The sequence below is a fragment of the Lontra canadensis genome, unplaced genomic scaffold, assembly GCF_010015895.1.
Source record: "Lontra canadensis isolate GAN:19392208 unplaced genomic scaffold, GSC_riverotter_1.0 scaffold41, whole genome shotgun sequence".
Taxonomy (NCBI): Eukaryota; Metazoa; Chordata; class Mammalia; order Carnivora; family Mustelidae; genus Lontra; species Lontra canadensis.
In genome coordinates, this window is record NW_022631035.1 from 4,168,305 (window position 1) to 4,184,710 (window position 16,406).

The window sequence follows — 16,406 nt, forward strand, 5'->3', positions numbered from 1 at the left end:
CAAGTGGTCAATTCACACTACGTGTATTTTACCAAAATGAAAAGTAATAATCAAAAGCCTAGAATGTTCTGTTTATCCGACCCAAAGAATACTTACTGGACGTTTACTGGGTCCTGTGCTTGGAAAGGGTTTGCAGCCCTGCCGGTTCCTGACCGCTGAGGAGCCCAGAACACCGTGTCCCACCGCCAGATGTTCCCAAGCAGGCCCCGGCGAGCTCCCCACGGAAGCACAACTCTGGGTTTGGGCCCTCAGAGGATAGCAGCACCCAAGCCCCTGGCTTCCCTCCCTCACTGGAGGAGCACCCCACACAGAGCTGCGCGCAGGTATCACGGGGCTCCCTGACCCAAGGACCCCTTCCCAGCGGCCCGAAGAATCAGGGCACAGAGATCAGGCATTCTTGTTTCCTGTGCCTCCGGCCATGACCCTACCTCCCTAAGAGCTGGAGAAAGACCTTCCAGGACAAAACCTCGGGAGGGAACGAACTTCCTCCTCCCACCCGAGGCCCTGCCACACATGGCAGCCCACAGTCCCTCCTGAGCAGGAGCCTGCCTCTCTATGACCCGGTAATCAGCAGCACGTGGGAACCCATCCTTGGGTCCCAAACCCATTCTACCCATGTCCCGACGTGAGCCTGCCACCTCCCCATTTCCCAGACTTTGGGATCCCCACCGTTCGGGACTCTCCAGCAGAAGCTCTACACCATGGCACATTCTGACCAGTAAAGGGGGCCCCTTGAGCCCCCAAGATTCTGCCCAAAGTCCAACACAAGCCGAGCTTCTGCCACATCCTGGTCCAACCCCCATGCATGGAAAAGGCCACCAGGGCCCCCATCAGGCTTGGGACCCCTGCCCTGGTGTATTCTTGGCCTCCCCGGATTCGTGTCTCCATCACCTGCTACCCATCCCTCCCCCCACAGCCAGACTGCAGGCAAAGCCAGCTCCCACCCCCCGCGCACTGGAGCACGGAGGACACACACTCGCTACTCACCCTCTTGGCTCTTGGGGGGGGGCCTCAACCACGGGGGGCTGGGGCTTGGGCTCCAGCCGGCTCTGCAGCTGAGACATCAAGGCGTGTTCTGAATTCTCCAGGGTCTGGGGTGGGAGCGGGGAGGTGGGCCCCTCGGCTGGCTTGGGCACCTGGATCTCGACCCTCTTGGGGGCTGCGTCCACAGCGGGAGCTGTGGGCATCTCGGGGATCTTGGAGGCAGGGCTCTCCATCCTCCTGTGGGCTGACTCCTGGGGCTTGACTATGGTGATCTCCGTTCTCCGAGGGGCAGGCTCCGGCGTCTTGTGGCCCAGTGCCTCTGCTCGCTTGAGCCCAAAGCGGGACGGCCCGGTGGCACCGGCGCTCTCCACCTGCTTGGACGAGATGTCGATGGAGATCTCCGTGCGCCGGGACACGGGCTCGGCCTTGGGCCCCGAGAGCTCAACCCTCCGCAGGGCAGCCTTGGGGGATCGCTGGCTGAGGGAGTCTACATGGCGGGCTGCGGGCTCGGAGTTCTTCACTCCCAGGTCCTGGAACTTCTGGGTGGAGCTGGCCACAGTGGCCCGGAGCACGGGGGTCTGGACCCTCCGGTGCGGGGTGGAGTTGGGCGTCTCGGCCTCCTCGACCTCAAAAGATCTTTTCAGGGCTGGAAAACAGAAAGGGGGGATGTGAGGAGTGGGCGGTTGGGGAACATGCTGCTAAGGTAGTGGGCAGGGGTGCTGGGCAAGGGGCCCGGGAGACTCCCACACCCTCCACCTCTTGGGAAGAAAGGGAACAGCCCCACTGTCCTAGGGGACCCCAGCACCAGCAATCGCACCCACTGGAGGAGAGGGAACAAGAAGGCTAGAGTCTGCAGGACACCAGCCTCTCTGTCCCCCACAGCCACAGTGTCCACCTGCCAGCCACGTTTTCTATAAAGATGTTCTGGCTCAAGGGGAGCTTTGATTTCTTCCTTGTTGGCCTTCACCTGTCCTCACCTCCACCCAACACAGACACCACTAGACAGCAACTGGGCAGGGCAGTGGGGGCAGGGAGGGGGCGTCCTCAGTGACACCAGCCACAGCCATAACCTGCAGAATCATGACGGCAAGGAGGTCATCATAACAACCCGCCACCAACAGCGGCACAGAACCTCTAACACAGGCACTGGGTTTACTGTGTACGTTGATGCCTCCCGCGACCCTTTGCTGTAAACACTGCTGTTAGCCCCTGGTACAGATGGCAGAACTGAGGCCCCAATGCTTAAGAAATGTGCCCAACGGTGAGGAGATAGAGCAGCGGAGTCAGAAGACGCGTCTGTCCAGCTGCGAGGCCCGGGGTTCCGTCGGCTTGGCTGTCCCGTTTCAGGTGGCATAACGGAGCCCTGGCATGGTCCACACCAGCCCACTCTCTCTGTCCTCACCCCTGGCTGTATCTGATCCCGCACTCGGCTACCTGCCCCAGCCAGACCTCGGCCCCCGGGGGGAACCTGGCCATCTCACTCCCACTCCGCAGCCCAGTGCTCCTGCCCGGCCACCCGCCACCTCCGCCAAGACCTGTTCCAAAGCCAGGGGACAGTGCCTGGGAAGCCACCAGCCATCCCCACAGTCCTGGGTGCTACCCTCCCAATAAGAACCAGTCACTCCCGTTACCACGATCAGAGCGGGAAGGGCCCACATGGCAAGAACACTTGCCAGCGTCTTCCTGGCCCAGCCCCCAGCAGGCTCAGCGGCCCACAGTGTCTCTCCCACCCCTCGCCCCACTTGCCAACACAGCTCCCTGAGCCCAGGATTTCCTGGGACCCCACAAAGCTCCTCCCTGGGCCCCCAGCTGGCCTGGGTCCCAACAATGACAATCTGGGGCCATTCTCACCACCATTCCCCCAACCCTGTGTCTTCCCTCCGCCAATTTCCAGCATAGTCTTGTCTCTTCCCAGGGATGGTGTTTCCTCCAGAGACCAGGGCCTGGCAGGTGGCTGAGTGGGTGTGTGGCCTGGGAAGCAAGTGCTCGTAAGCACGGGAAGAGTCAGAGAGCGAAGGACGCCCTTGTCCCCAGCATCTGGCTGCTGTGCTCACCCACCGCAGCACCCAGCCGCACCGCTCTCAGCCCTGGGCACACAAAGGGCACAAAATCCCAAGCTGCAAAGCTCAGCCATCCCAGAAGCCCTGCGGGACAGACACGTCGCTGGTCGAGGGACCTAGCCTGTCACTGAGCGCTCTGTCCCGGGAACCCATCTGCCTCCCGTTCAGCTCCGGGACCGCCAGGCAACCCGGGCGCCCCACGTGGCCAGAGCTTCAGACTCGGCCAGAGAATCTGGAAATCTGCTTTTCTGTCTGGGCCATCCGATCTGTGCATGCGGGAGCAGAGGAAACCCACCCTCTTCAGACACGGGGCGGTCAAACGGAATCCCACCCAGGCTGCAACGGGCCTGGGGACCCAGCGAGTGACCTCCGGTGGAGAGCGTGGCCAAGGGCACTGGGGTCCCATGCCGGGTGGCAGGGAAGTGTCCGTGATGCCACAGCTCCCCCCGGGGGTCTAGCCCCTAAGAGAACCATGGGGTGCAAACTGCTCGTTCCAAAGAAGGCTGAGGTGACAAAGGATGGGCCAGAGTGCCTTAAACTGGACAGGAAGTCCAGAGCTGGACACCTGGAATCGGGACCTTTGGGGTTCCCCGGGGCCTCCACCCCCGGCCTCGAGAGCACTGTCCAAACTGCCCCCCCAAATGTCTGTGAGCTCCCTAGAGGAGGGTTCTGCACTCCACCCACCTCGGCACAGGCATTTCCAGTTGTCCCTAGGGTTAATCTCTGGGGCCCGAGGTGGAGAACAGGAAACAGGTGGGGGGCCTTTGCCCAGGTTTGCCCCAGAATGAGACGACCTGCGCGGGAAGCCCACTGGAGGTGCCCTCGACCACCGACTCAGGAGGTAGGACCATGCCCCACGCAAAGCCCTCCCTGACTCAGGCACACACGGTTGCTGGGGGGAGCGATGAGCCAGAACCTGACCCACACACAGACCAGCGGTGAGCCCAGTCAGTAGCCCCCCTCCCTCTGCAGGTCACTGCCACGGCCACCTCCACAGATGCACATACCAGTCTCCACCTGCCGCCCTCTCCACCTGCTTCGTGCCCCGTCACAGCACCCTTCACCCTGGGCCCTTCATGACTTGTGTGCCTCTCGTCCCGCACACCATCGGCCAAGGTGCTCAGCCTTGGGCTTCAGGCCCCCTCCCATCCCGTCTCCCATCCCGGGTCAGTCCTGGGCACCAAGGGAACCGGAGCCATTCCCACTGTTGGGGCAGGGACTGTCGGCAAGTGTCTAGGTTGTTAGGGTAGTTCTTGCCAACTTACACCATCCCCCCCAAACAAGCACACCACCCCCACCGCCTCCCCTGATTTCAAGTCACCCCCCCCACCAAAGCCAGGTTCGCCTCCTGCCCCGCCCCAACGCGTTCACACCTCTCCCTTCATGTCATCCAGGCCATGTCAGGGATACAGTGACTCGCTTCAGGGTGGCGGGGTGTTTGGGGTCCCCGGAAACATCTTAACTCCACGAGCCCCCTCTCCGTCCCTTCATGGGCCTCAGGTGCTGCTTCTGCAGGAGCTGGAGGTGGGAGCAGGTCCCAGGTCCTGGACCCGTGGGCACGGAGCCCTGGGGAAGCCCCAGACAGGGGTCTCGGGAGCGGAGAGGAACAGGGTCTTCACGGCCTTTTCAGCCTGAGAAGCCCCACCTCCCCGTACGGTTCTATAGGGGGTTGAACTGTCCCCCCAAAAAATATGGCCCAGTCCTGACCCCCAGAACCTGTGAAGGGGACCTAACTTGGGAAGATAAGGTAAGGCTTCGAGAGGACGCCATCCTGAAGTAGGAGGGGCTCTAAATCCTCTAACTGTTCTCCCACGAGACAGAAGACGGGGATTTGAGGCACAAAGTCAGGCCCTGGGAGACCGTGGGGACCAGCAGCCATGCAGCCAAGGGACGCCTGGGGCCACCAGAAGCTGGGAAAGCAGGATTCTTCCCTCATGCTTCTGGATAGAGTATGACCCGGCCGACACCTTGACTTCGGACTTCAGGCCTCCAGAACTGTGAGAATAAATTCCGTGGTTTGAGCCCCACAGTCTGTGCTCATTTCTTACGGCCGCCCCAAGAAGTGACCACAGGGACCGCTGGAGGGCTGAGACCTCTGGGCTCTTCCCATGGTGCTGCCACCCCGCCCTGCACCCCAGCCCACCCCCCCATCAGAGACCCAGGAGGAAAAGCCACCTCCTTTTCCTCTTCTGGAATCACACAAACCCTAGATGGTAGGAGCCATCGTCGGGAGTGACCCCGCTCTAGATTTACACTGGGAAATTTGGTAATGAAACAAGGTCATTTTCTAGGGCAGGCTTCCCAAGGGACGCCCTGAACAAAGCTGCCTCCCCACGGAGGATGTCCTGACACGAACAGCACCCAGCTGGGAAAAATTAGCATTGTCCTGAAGCTTCCCGCCTTGGAATCCTAAAAACACACTCTGGGTCCCAGGCACACACATACAGCCCCCTGTCCTTGGAAGCCCCCTCCACCAGCTCCGAGGGAGACAGGTGTGACCTCCCCCAGCGGCAGGTCCCTCTCCCCTTCCCATCGTCTGGGAGGGAGCGATCCTGCCATCCATCCCCACAGGGCAGGAGGCGCCCCCCCCCTCTGCTTACACAGTTCCCAAAACAAGACTGCCCCCCTTCTCCCTCCTCTGTATTCAAGTCCCCCCCCAAAGCCAGGCTCAAACCTCAGCTGCTCCCCAAGGCCCCCCGCAATGGGCACCAAGAGCCTAGAGACAGTGGTCCATGCACCTTGGCCTGGTGCTGGGAATTCAGCACCAGGAAATAATCTGAAGCAGATTTACACGTGGGGACGTTCGCATCAGCGTTAAAACAGCAAACGCTGGAAACAATCTGGGTTTACGTAGATGTTCTAAACCCATATGCCGAAGTCCTCCTCAGTCATCAAAATCACAGTTCTGCAGATGAGAGATGGTGAGAATATCGAGTAAAAATAGCAGATGCGTGCCCAGATCAGGCTGCGTCGCACACGCACACGTGCTGTGCACACGCACGCTCGCGGAGGACGCCCGCTCTGGAAGGGGCTCACGTGGGAGCTTTTCTCCACGAGGCCTCCTGCCTTTTCCCAGCACGCCCGCCCCACGTGTGGGCCGCTTAACACTTTCGGGAAGTAAGACCATCAATACTGTTTTTGAAAAAAACAGCCCTTGCTGAGAACAGGGGAGGCTGTGGGTAATCACACGCCAGCCCAGCCCCACTCCTCCTGCCCCAAAGCCCGGCCCTCTCCAGCCCACTAACCACCTCCAGGCCCGGCCAGCGCGGAGGCCGGGCCGCCTCTCCAGATGCTCGGCCGTCCGTGCCCGTGGGGGCAGAGGCAGGAGCAGCCCGGATCTGGGCCTGTTTAAGGAGGAATGCGGGGCACACAAGGGGCCATTGTGCAGGCCCCTTCCGACCACAGGCTGCAGCAAAGCTTTCCCGCTTACGGGTGCACAGAGCGGCCGGTGTGGGGAGGGGGCACCGGGGGCGAGCATGGAGCCGTGATCCAACGGGGGAGGGGTGGAAGGGACAAATGTTATGCAAGGAATGTCAGAGACCAAGGTCAACCCTCAAACCCGAACCCAGCTCCCAGGGGCCAGAGCGCTGGGGACGCCACTGATTGTTGGGTCCCGTTCTGGGCTCCAGCCCCAGGACTGTTGCCCGGGCCAAGGGAGCCTCTTCGAGGTAGTGGTGGAGCAGGCTCTGTCCCTGAACCGCTGCCCACCCAGGAGCCCAGGCCGCAGCCCAGGGAACCAGGCAGGAAGTACTGCCCTCGTCCCTGAGCCTCTAGGGCAAGGCCACAGGGAAACCACCCCAGAGGTGACAGCTCGGCGTCAGGACACCCAGGGCTAGCCGAGAGGCCCTGGTTCTCCTGTGGGGGCTTGGCCCTGGCACAGGCCCCTGGCTCTGGGTGAAGAACTTCAGCGGAGCCTTGGGGAAGGACAGAACGGGGTCTCGCCGCAGGGCAGAGGGCCCGGGTCGCCGTACTGTGTGGGACCGACAGTGCTCACACAGACTGTCACATCAGGGCCATGGGGAGAAGGAGCCCACAGGGAGTGCACGACCTCAGTCACCGCTGAGTCTCTGCTTCCTCGGCTGTCCTACTGTGGCAGTGACAGGATGACACGATGGTGCCTATGACCTAATTATCGCCGTTGCTCACGTGTGCACCTGCAGGTGGGTGGGTGTGCACGCAGGCACGTGGGGTCCCCCCGTGTACTGCCAAGGCTGCAAGGCCCTTACCAATGTCCCTCAGCCCGAGGGCCTGTCCTGGTGGCCTCCTGGTGCCCATACCCAGAATGCAGGATGGGGTTAACACTGCTCTCCAGGCCAGCAGCCTTTAGGCAGTAAATGGAAGGCAAATACCCCAGCTGTCCCCCGCTTGGGTCAACTCTGGGGTGCACGTGGCAGGGTCCCCCAGAACCCCCGGTGGGCACCACCTGCCTAACATGTGCTTGGAGCTGCCCCCTGCAGGCCATGCCCTTCCCGGCCTCCTCTGCCGGGACAGCACCTGGGATTACTCCCCCTTGGACCCTGGTCTCGGGAGCTGCCTCCAGGCACCTGGTGGAGGGGAGACGGCTAAGGGGGCAGGTGGGGAAGGGGAGAGGAGTGTGTCCTCAGGAAGCCAACCAGTCCGAAAGGAAGAGCTAGCGTTACAGCAGCCCCAGGAAACGAACACGGAAGAGAAGGGGAGCTCTTGCGACCACCGTGGCCACCTTCTGCGGATGCTGAAGCCACCGCCCGCCATTTCTCACCTGCTCTGAGAAGCGGAACACGGGTGCCCTGGAATCGTCCGGCCTGGAGAGAAGGAGCCTCTCCTCCGGCATCAGGCCAGCGGCTCACCCCGGGCCCCTCCTGCTGCTTGCTCTCCCTCCCCGTCCTCAGAGCCTCCCTGACGTCCACCTGGGACCAGGGACCATGCGTCCCGCCCACCTAGGACATCCCAGCTCACACCTGCTGTCCCAGTGTCACCAGAGAGGGCACCTGTTCGCTCCCAACACTTGGGGCAGGAAATTCTCTGGACGGCCTCCCTTCGGAGGGCTCAGTACTGGTGTTCACCCCTCCTCCGCCAGAGAAAGGCCTTGGGGTGACAGCTGTGCGGTCCCGGAGAACCGGCAGGCAGCCGGGGACAGCGGTGGCGCAACTCCTCCTGCGGGAACTCTCTCTACACGGAGCAGAATGATGACACACGGGCACGGAGCCTCTTCTCACGGAGGAAGGCCTCTCTGTGCTTGTTCCTGCCATCTTGCCCAGTCCCCCCGTCACCCTGGGCCCGGTGACACCAGTGGCATTCTGGGCAGGTCTCAAAGTCCTCTAAGACGCTGGACCACCTTTCTTTCTTGACTAAAGTTACAGGAACACGTGCACGCGCAAACGATTCTTGCAGACGGCGGGTGCTGCAAACCAGACCTTGCTCTCAAACGCAGAGAGCGCAGAGCCAGGGGACCCAGCGGAGCCGACGGCAGATGAGATAGGGCAAGAATGTCCTGCCCCGGGGTGGGGACACCAGAGCTCCCTGGGCGGAGGAGGGGCCCAGCCTGGAGGGAGGGGAGTGGACACATGACCTCTCAGGCCTCCTCGGGTCAAAGGTTCTCAGATAAATGGCAGCCCGGGAGGGCAGGAGGGAGCCCCTGGGAGGAGACCGACTTCAAAACCCGAAAACCACGGGCCACAGCTTCCAGGGCCTCAGAGGTCACAGAAACCAGAGCCCTTCAGCCCTGTAACCTTCCCCAGACATCCTGAGGGGTCTCCAGGGGGTCCTGTCCCAAAAAGAGAACAGAGCTGCCGGTTCCAGGTTAGAGCATGGCCCCTCTCCCCACAACACAGTCCCCACCACTGACTCAGCCCTCCCCCTCCTTTCTACCCGCACCTTCCAACAGCCCACCGCTCTCCCAAACACACCCTCCTCCAAACCCGCAGGCCCACGGAGGCCCCCAAGTGCTACCCGGGATGCAGTGCTGGTCCGGCTGCCCCTGACCACAGAGCAAGGACAGTCCGTGAAAATCACTCTGCAAACAAGCCCCCTCCCGCGGGGCCCAGCCATACCACCGGGAGCGTCTCCTCCATGAGCCACCCGCGCCGAAGACCAGGACCCTCGCCACACCGAGGACATCTGGGTTCCACGGGGGAGGCCGAGCTGCCGGACGGGGGTCAGGGTGGGGGGCCAGCAGCCTAGGGGAGCTACTCCTCCGTTCTCGGCGCTCGGCCCAGCAACCTGGCACCCAGGGGGCTGGCTGTTCCCAATCTGCTGGGGTGGAGGAACCCCTCCCCTTCCTCAACTCGCTGACTACTGGGGGAGATGGTAAATGCGCTTTACAAAAAAAAATGAAGGAAAAAAACCCCAGCTCACTACCAGGAGTCACCCAGCCCAGGTGGAGCCCTCCATTAATCACACGGGCCATTGAGGGACGCCAGGGCGACAGATGGAGCCCTCGGGGCGGGTGGCAAGCGGGTGCTGCCCAGGCCAATGGGAGCTGTGGCCTAATTACAGGGGACGATGACCCCAGGGAGCAGGGGTCAGGCACCGGTCAGAGCGGCACCCAGGAGTCCAGCTGCTCCCCAAGCCTCCGGAGGAATGGCGGGGGGGGGGGGGGGGGGGGACGACGCAGTGACCACAAAGCCCTACCTGTGCTAACATGGGCTTGTGGGTTCACGCTCTGTCACACAGAGCGGGGAGCGGACTTGGTCTCTATCCTCAAGGACAGAAGGGGTCTGGAAGGGGAGGGGGCACAGCAAACGAAAAGAAGAGGTGAGTCCACTGTGTGGAAGAGACCAGAGCTGGACACTGAGAAGATTCTGGAAGGGGCCCCCGGGAGCAGGAGCACCTCCACCGGGGGGTGGGGTAGGGGGTGCTGAGTCAGGCAGCATCCAGGGCCCCTCCTGCTCAGGGCCTCACTGGGCTCTCCCCAGGGATGGCAAGCTCCTGGTCAACTCTACACATGCATCGAGAACGTGGGGAGACCCCTGGGCAGGTCCAGCAGGCAGGCCATGGGCAGCGGTTTGGAGGATGGCAGATGGGACACACCACACTCCTGATGCCTGGACACGGAGGCTGGGGCCTGGGCGGGCCGACGGCCCTCGGAGCCTGGACTCCCGGTCCCCACCCGCCCATCCCACAGCAAGTCTAGGCCACTGTGCTGCCCTTCAGATGGGTCCCTGGTGGGCTGAAGAGGGGTCCCCAAAAGGCATGTCTGTGTCCCAGCCCCCAGGACCCGTGAATGGGGACCTCATTTGGAAATAAGGTCTTTGCGGATGTGACTAAAAATCTCAAGATGTGGTCATTGTGGGTACTGGGTAGGTCCTCAAGTTCATACTGAGTGCGCTCCTAAGAGGAGAGACAGGCCATGCAGAGGAGGGGGCCACGTGAAGACGAGGCAGGCAGGGACACGTCCACAAGCCACAAGTGCCAAGGACCACCGGCTGCCCCAGGAGCCAGGACAGAGGCCTGGGACATACCCTCCCTCGGGGCCTCCAGAAGGAACCAGCCCAGCCGATGCCTGGATTTGGGCTCGGAGCTTTATCCCCCAGCCGGTGGAGCTCTGCTGCGGCAAACCCACACGCTCACGCTGCCTCCCAGCCTGAGCCTTCTCTCTCCCTCCTGTGCCCCGACCCACCTGTGCCCCGAGGCGCCACGGCTGATCGCACACACTTGTCGGGTCTGCGTCTCACTTTCCAGGGCCCACCCTGTGGCCGCAGCTTCCAGGCAGTGCTGAACTGACTCATTTCCCATTCTACGTTCAATCCGAGGGGCTCGGAGCGCTCGCCTGCCCCGCACGGCTTCAAGGAAGACACCTCCCGGGGCACGGGCCAGACCCCAGTCCGGGCAGAGCAGGCCCCAGCATGCCCAGGCAGCTGGCACGGGACCCTGCGGGACGTCCTCCCTTTGCTGCCTCTGGGGCAGGTGGTGTGTGACCCACATCTACCTGCCTGCTGGGCTGCGAGTGGGCCAAGAAATGACCCTCTCCAGGGCCGCACCCCATAAAGAGACACCCCTCCATTCTGCTTCTGGCCTGCAGGAGCAGGAGAAACGGAAGCGTGGCCTACAGCGAGCTCTAAATCCTGTGCCAGAGCCCCTGGCAGACCACCGCCACCACCCGGGGCAGCCAACGCAGCCCCGGAAGGCCTGACCCACACCTGCAGGGCCCAGGCTGCCAAGTGCCACTCCCGACTCCCGCCTCTGCAGCCTCTAGGCAGCCAGGCCCTCTCCCTCCCAGGCCGCCAGCTGCAGGAGCGGTCCCCAGCCCACGAATCGCCCAGCGTCCACCGCTCAAACAGGGACCCAACCCACCCTGCCCGAAGACCCCCATCAGGGGCAGGAAGCAGAGCTGCCGCAGGAATGACACTTTTCTACTGTCAACCAGCAGTTCAGTGTGGGAAGGGCAGGGGCAGCTCCACTGAACCCAGGGCTGGGAAGGCTGCCTGGGCTGGAGAGATGACTCCTGTGGCCTCAGTGTCCTGGTGACAGACCTGGAAAAGGGCAGGCTGAAGAGCCCCTTCCAGCTCTGGCACCCAAGGACCCGAGGACCATTCTGAAGTCGGACACCAGCTCCGGCCACTCTGCCGCTCCCGGACCGACCAGCCATCTCCACCATCAGCAGAGCCAGAGGGGGCCGGCCGGGGACAGGGAAGGCCAGCCCACCTCCTCTCCGGGCTGAGTTCGAGGACCGAGGTGTGGCTACATTCCTCTGGGGCCAAAAACACAGCTGGCAGCGATGCCGGTGAAGCTGGCTTTCCCTCAACCCAGTGGCCCAACCTGGAGCAGGAGAAGCCAGTGGGCACCCATCTTTCTAGCCGCCGTGGGAGACAGCACTGAGTGATTTTTTCTTTTTGATAATAACTTGCAGAGGTAACATCCATCGCTCTTTTCCTGACCCTAAAAGCAATTCATAGACAATGTAGAAAATTGGCCAGACACAAAGAAAACAGAAGAAAAAAACATCGATAAACCCATGACCCAGAGAACCACGGTCAATATCTTGGCCAAGGTCCTTCCAATCCTCCTGCTGCGCACATCTGTGCACGTGTCTCGTAGGCAGGCTCGTGCAGGGGGACGCTCTGAGCTGCCCTCTGGGTAGCATCACACGGGTCAAATCCCTACTCATTCCAGCACCACACTCTGAATTCTTTTGTACTTGCGAGGTCCCGATATCTGATCATTCTCCGCGCAGACCGCGGTCAGAATCATTTCTGGAGCTTATTAAGAAGTCAACTGCCAGTCCTGGCCTCCTGGAGGTTCTGAGTCAGGAGGGCTGGGTGGGCCTCACGCCCCAGGGTGCATCACAGGGGAAGAAGGGGAGACCTTACAAGCCTCGTCTCCACCACCACCCCCTGCTGAGAATCCTGCAAAAATCTTAAGAACCAAGCATCAGGATGCCCTCTGCCCACTCCTCCCCACAGCCGGTCACCCTCCTGGGGACGGGACTAAAGCTCGCTGGTGTTTGCTGTGCCCCACCGCCAAATTCCTCCATTGAATCCTACCCCGGTGTGATGGTATGAGGCCGCAGGGCCTTCGCACGTGCTCAGGATGTGGGAGCGGACCCCTCAGGAACAGATCAGTGTCCCTGTAAGAGAGCCCTCCGCCCGCTGAGGATACGGGGAAGGTGGCCGTCTGTGAGCGTGGACCTGGCAGCATGGTGATCCTGGACCCCCAGGCTCCCAGATGGCAAGAGATGGACGCACGGTTTAAGTCCCCACGCTTGGGCTTTCACGACAGAGGCCCAAACAGACCAGCACAGTCCCCATCTCCACCACGGCCTCGGACACTGCCTGGCACGTCCTACAAACCCACAAAGGCCCATCACTTTGAATTTCTACCAGCCGATGTTGCAGAGTGCTTACTCCACGCCGGGCACGGCTCCGAGGCCCATTCGATCCTCATGGTCACCCCAAGACCCAGCAACTTTATGCCCTCCCGGTTTCGCCAATGGACAGCCAAGGCCCGGAGAAGCAAGCAACTGGCCCAGCATCCAGCCAGGGCATGAGAGAAGCCAGATCCCGGCCAGCATGCTAATCTGCACACCACCACTCTGACTCCAAACCCCACCAGCCCCCACCCGAGAGCCACACCCTCAAGGGGAGAGCGCCCGCTACCCCCCCGCGAGCACTGCACTGAGCCCCGAACCCTCACCACCTGGTGCTCCCAAGCTCCCCGCCACCCTGTAACGTGGGCGCTGGGAATCCTGTCACAGAAAGCGGTCACAGAGCTGGAGGGCAGCGAGGCCAGGACTGGGGGAGGGGCGCCCCCCCAAGCCCAGACTGCCAGCTCTGGACACCCAGCTGTCCCATATTCCGCTGATGAGTGGCCCGAGATTTCCATCACAGCCTGGCAGGGTCAGCCCATGGGTAAGGTGACACCAGGGAGGGCCAGAGGACAGGAGTCAGCAGTAGGGAGTGATGGGACAGAGGCAGGTATAGGTCAGGAGGGCCTGGGTCTGCCATCCAGGGTGGCCTGGGGCCAGGGGTGACCCGAGTGAGCCTCAGCAGCCCGTCCACCTTGCTGGACTCGGGGGAGACTGGAAGACGGAGTATATGAAGTGCCCAGCCCCCAGTGCCGGGCATGTAGTAGGTGCTCGATAAAGGAGACGGTTATGGAAACTAACAAGAAACGGGCACGGTCAGAGGAAGTGCCTGTGAGCAAAGGGGGAACAGCTGGAAGGGCCGGGACTTGGGTCAGAAACAAAGAATGCGGCAGGGCGGGAAGGAGGGAGAGAGGGAGGCCGAAGCCCGACAGCTGGCTCTGGGACAGCTGTTTGTAGGAGCCTGGCTTCGGCACCTAAATATCAGGGGAGATGTAAATATCTGAGTGCAGGCAGGAGAGGATTTCCTCGCCCACCAGGGTCCCCGTCCCCCGGCTGCCCGGAGACTCCGTGTCCCCCAGGGCCAGGGGCTGCGGTGGGGACAGCCACCCAGGAGGGAGAGGACGCGACTCCACCTCCCTCCTCCAAAGGTGCGCACGAATGACGGCCTTCCCCATCTCGCTCCCGAGGGGCCCCAGCCCTGCCAAGGCTTTCTCTCGCGGCTTAGCAGAAAAGCAAAGCAGGCCTCCCTGAGGGTTCGTGGGGCAGGATGAAGCTCGCCATCCAGCCCTGTGCCCAGCTCCAGCCCCTGCGAGGCAAACGACTCAGCTACTTCTCTGCTCCACCACGATCACTCACCACCCAAGTCCCTCGCGGCTCACCCAGGCTCCTGACCAGGAGCAAAGATGGAGCCCGGGTCCTCCTTATGAGCACAGCCCCTGGGGCACCCCCATCACATGCCAGCACCTCTGCCAGGTGTGGGCACAACGGGATCCCCCAAACTATGAGCTGGGAGAAATCACAAGAGAAGCCAGCCAGCACCATGTGCCTGGAGACCCTACCTGGTGACCTCCCACCCGGGACTCTGGTGACATGCTCCTTCCTCCAGGAAGCCCTCCTGAACCTACCCCTCTCTTGAGCTCACTCCTGGACCCCCAGAACCTAGAACAAAGATGGCGCCCGCAGACAGTTGTTGAATAACAAGAATGAGCCAACGGCTTCTCCCACCCCACAGATCCTCCTCCCGGCCCACCCCAGCACTTCTCAAGCTGAACAAAAAGCCAAAACCCAGCCCCTTCCCAGATTGCGCCTTCCCCTGACTTTTTATGGGGGACAGGAGGCAGGGGACAGCAGAGAAGACCGCCCCTCCAAGCCTGGCTAGGAGCCAAGAAAACTTGTATGCTTTTACTGTAGATAATCTCGGTCTCCAGGGGACATGGGGCAGGGGCCCGGCCTACCACTCACAGGGAAACTGCCCACCCACATGGAAAGGAGGCCCAAATATCGGCTCAGAACCAACTGCCTGCACTGAGGGAGGGAGCCAGCCCAGACCCAGAATGAGACCCTGCCTGGGACAGTATGGAAATCCACCAGGCTTCTGCTCACCGATGGTCAGAACAACAAACATCTCCAGGTCAGTGTCTGGGGGAGGGGAGACGGCCTGGGAGAGGGCAGACGGCCAGGTGGCCCATACTGGAGACATCTCTCTCTTCCCACCAAAAGAATGATGCTGTCTGTTGCCTAACCTCCCACGGGCAGAGAAGGGGCTGTCTGCGGCCCGGGTGGCTCCCTTCCTCAATTCCAGGGGACCCTCAGCTGTAGCCTCCCACGGGGAGGTGGCAGGACCCCCAGACCCTGCCCCAGGGGACAGCCAAAAGCCCATCAGCAAAGGGAGCCCGCGCTCCTCGAAGGGCCAGGGAAGGCTGTGGCCTTGGCTAGGAGACCAGACACACAATCATCAAAAAAGACCTGACAAGGCCTGCAAAAGAGCTCTGTGTTCCAGTCCCTCCTTGGAAAACTGAGGAAGTGGGGCTCAGAGGGGAAGGAACCCCCCACTTAATCCAAATAAGCCCCAGGCTGCAAAACCCCCCCACCTCCCCATGCCTCCCCCCCCAATTTGTACCCAGGGAACAATCATTAAACCCCAGCCAGCCAGACGGGCCCTTGGAGACCAAAGGAGGAGTGGAAAGGCCAGGAGGTGGGGGGTGGGGTCGCCGCTCTGCTTCCCCTTCCCCATCTCCCCTGGCTTTCCCAGGAGGCTGTTCCAAGTGTTTGAAGGCAAAGGCTCCCCACCTTGGGGCCAGGGCACAGGAAGCTCTAAGCCATAGGTGGGGAGCCCACGTTTATGCATTAAGGCCAGCGCCCTGGGTTTTCTGGATTTTGCAACTTGGCCCAGGCGAGGGAGAAGGCCAGAGTCCGTAGAGGCTCACCCTCCCGGGAAGGGCTATTAAAAACTCAGGAACATGGGAAAGAGAGGAAGACAAGGAAAAACACCAAAGGCAAGCAAGAAAAGAAGTAGGCTGGAGCCTCCTTCCAGGCTCGCCACCTTCCCTGAAGCCCCGGTTCTTGAGAGAGCCCTGGACTGGGCATGGGGACTCCACGGACATCAGACATCAGTGTGTCCTCTCGTCCCTCCGCCTAAATTTCTGGGCACTAGCAGCCCAGAACTTTTAAAACCCCACTTTTAAAAATGACAACAAGCTTGGGAACTTCCAGAATGTCTCCTGGTCCAGGCTGACCGGAGCCTCCAGGATCTGTCCCAACCGAATTAAACAGCCCCAGCCCAGAACTGCCCCCAGGCGCCAGGGGTGTCTAGGGGCCCACGGCTGGGTCTGTTTGGCTGGAGATTACAAATCCTCAGGCTTCTGGGACCATGTTCCAGAGAGTTCCGGACCGTGTGGTCTCATTAGCAACTCAGAGAGCCTCCAAATTTGGGAAAAACAGAGAGGGCTTTGGAAAGAAAGCCGCTGTTTGACCACTCTTCCCCGGTGCCTTTGAAAGCACAAAAGCTCGTTTCCTGGCTGAGTCTCGGGGATGAATAAAAAAAAAAAAAAAGAAATCTCCTGGGGCCTCCACCCTCTGAA

The 16,406-nt window shown here is 61.5% G+C and overlaps 1 protein-coding gene across 1 annotated transcript in view; it reads right to left on the reverse strand.

Annotated features, from left to right (window-relative positions):
• Positions 1–16,406, reverse strand: part of SEPTIN9 (septin 9) — a 143,124-nt gene that overhangs the window by 64,740 nt on the left and 61,978 nt on the right. The window contains 2 exon segments of the mRNA XM_032870506.1: positions 988–1,006; positions 1,008–1,630. Coding sequence (XP_032726397.1) covers positions 988–1,006; positions 1,008–1,630 — 642 coding nt within the window.